The sequence below is a fragment of the Balaenoptera acutorostrata genome, chromosome 6 (genome assembly GCF_949987535.1).
Source record: "Balaenoptera acutorostrata chromosome 6, mBalAcu1.1, whole genome shotgun sequence".
Taxonomy (NCBI): Eukaryota; Metazoa; Chordata; class Mammalia; order Artiodactyla; family Balaenopteridae; genus Balaenoptera; species Balaenoptera acutorostrata.
In genome coordinates, this window is record NC_080069.1 from 68,457,972 (window position 1) to 68,459,928 (window position 1,957).

The following is a 1,957-nucleotide window of genomic DNA, read 5'->3' on the forward strand; positions in this document are numbered from 1 at the left end:
GGGAGTTGAATCAAGGGATGGTGGAAGACAACTAATGTTTTGATCACCAGCTGTGCTTCAAGGTTGTGGACTGTACCATTTATATTTCTAGCTGTATTTCTATATTGTGGTCCCATTGTCAGCTGACATTCAGCCTGTCCCAACAAACTCGTTCTCTCCCTTCCCACTAATTCCTGTTTCCTACCTTCCTTTCTATTTCTTTTTTTTCTTTCATAATTGAGATTTTATTGGTTGTTTCGAGGATCAGTACACAGACATTTCAATTTGTACACAATTCTCAACATACATACCAAAAACCTAAAAAATCATGTAGTTGTGATTCTTTTCTGAACAGTTATTCCAGTGACTTTCCAGCTTAAAATTTGGGGGCAAATTTTCCTTCACAGGATATCAAGTACCTATATCTTCAAATATTGATATGCTGTTACATCGTTAAGTCCCACTAATTCACAATTTAATATCATATACACTACATACTCAAATTGTCCATCGTTCACAGCACATTAACAGTTACTAGAAGAACTGGACTACCACTACCAAAGATGTTACAGAGTGCACAAAATTCTGCCCAGGAGAGCCAAGATCAAGGGGTGAGTGGTTTGCTTTAGGAAACAATTCTACCAAAAACAACGTGGGAAGAGAAGTAATTTAAAGTGTTTAAGACATTAAATGCACAACTGCCATTTAGTATGCTTTGTATTATAGGGTATAAAAGCTATCCTCCATCTGTGGAATGTTAAGCTGACACCCAAGACAATCAGAGCCTCCCATATTCAATATCCCACTATTTTCTGGTTGTACCAAAAAATAAACAACCAGCAAATGATTTCACCTCTTAAAAAAAAGCATTTACACTTAAAAAATGGGATGAGGTGGGATTCCTTCCTTTTTAAAAATGTTTCTAGAGCTACTAAAAAACTTGCAATTACAAAATAGTTGATAAAAATATTCCTCTGGATTGTACAAGAAGGGAAACAGGGACCACTGATAGGACCAGGTGTGTGATATTAATCAGACTTGGCTTCTTTCTCTCCTGCTTCATCAGAAGCTGGGCTCTCCTCATTTTTAGTTTCTCCATTTTCTGCAGGTAAGTCTTCTTTAGTCTCTTGGTTAGCCACGTCAGCCTGTTTTCCCTTTGCTACCCTTTTCCCTTTTGTTTGCACTTTTTTGTCGGAAGATTTATCCTTTCCTACCGCCTTTTTTGGCTTCGTTTCCACTTTTGCAGGAGCTGGATTAGCTGACAACCTCGCCGATCTCCTCTTGGGCTCCTCCTTCGCCGCTCCCTCGGCGGAGCTGACCTTCCTCTTGGGCATCGTGGTGGCGGGGCGGGCGCGTGCCGGGTGCCTGCGGGCCGCGGCGCGCCGAGAGCCTTCGCGAAGCTGGGCTGCCTGGCCGCTGCCGCTCCTCCCGCCGCCCGAACTGCTGGAACCCAACCCCTTTCTATTTCTGACAGCATCATCTTTCTAGTCCCTTAGGCTCAAAATCTGGGAGGTAATCTTGATTCTTCAGATAACAAGCCTATTGATTTTTCCTAATATTAGACTCCTGGATCTACCACTCACTGACTGTGGGGCCTGGCGCAGTGTAGGAATGTGTTCTGCGATGCCTACAACCCACTTATTTGCTGTTTCTACTGGTAGCACCTGATGAAGGTGTTCATATTTGTACTCTGTGAATGTGACCTTATGGCTGCACCTGACTAGTCCAGCAATCAAGAACAGCTTGATGGTTAGATATGCTGGGGCAATCTTATTCCCTCTCAAGAATGTGAACCAATACCATTTTTTTGTTGCTGAACAATTTTGAGAAGGTTTTTGTTCCTAGTGACTAAACCAGCTCTGAAGGGAACAGACTCAATATTTAATCCCTCTGAGCCTTAATCTCCATGTTTGTAACATTTAGTCCTTACCTATACTAGTAGTGTCATGCTAGGCAATTTACTATTTCTAAGCAGTGT

General features: G+C 42.1%; 1 protein-coding gene across 1 annotated transcript; it reads right to left on the minus strand.

The window, feature by feature from the left end:
- Positions 1-768: 768 nt before the first annotated feature.
- Positions 769-1,328, minus strand: LOC103020237 (non-histone chromosomal protein HMG-14-like). The gene has a single exon (XM_057548959.1). The coding sequence runs from the start codon at positions 1,311-1,313 to the stop codon at positions 1,008-1,010; it is 306 nt and encodes a 101-aa protein (XP_057404942.1). The 5' UTR covers positions 1,314-1,328; the 3' UTR covers positions 769-1,007.
- Between the last annotated feature and the right edge of the window lie 629 nt (positions 1,329-1,957).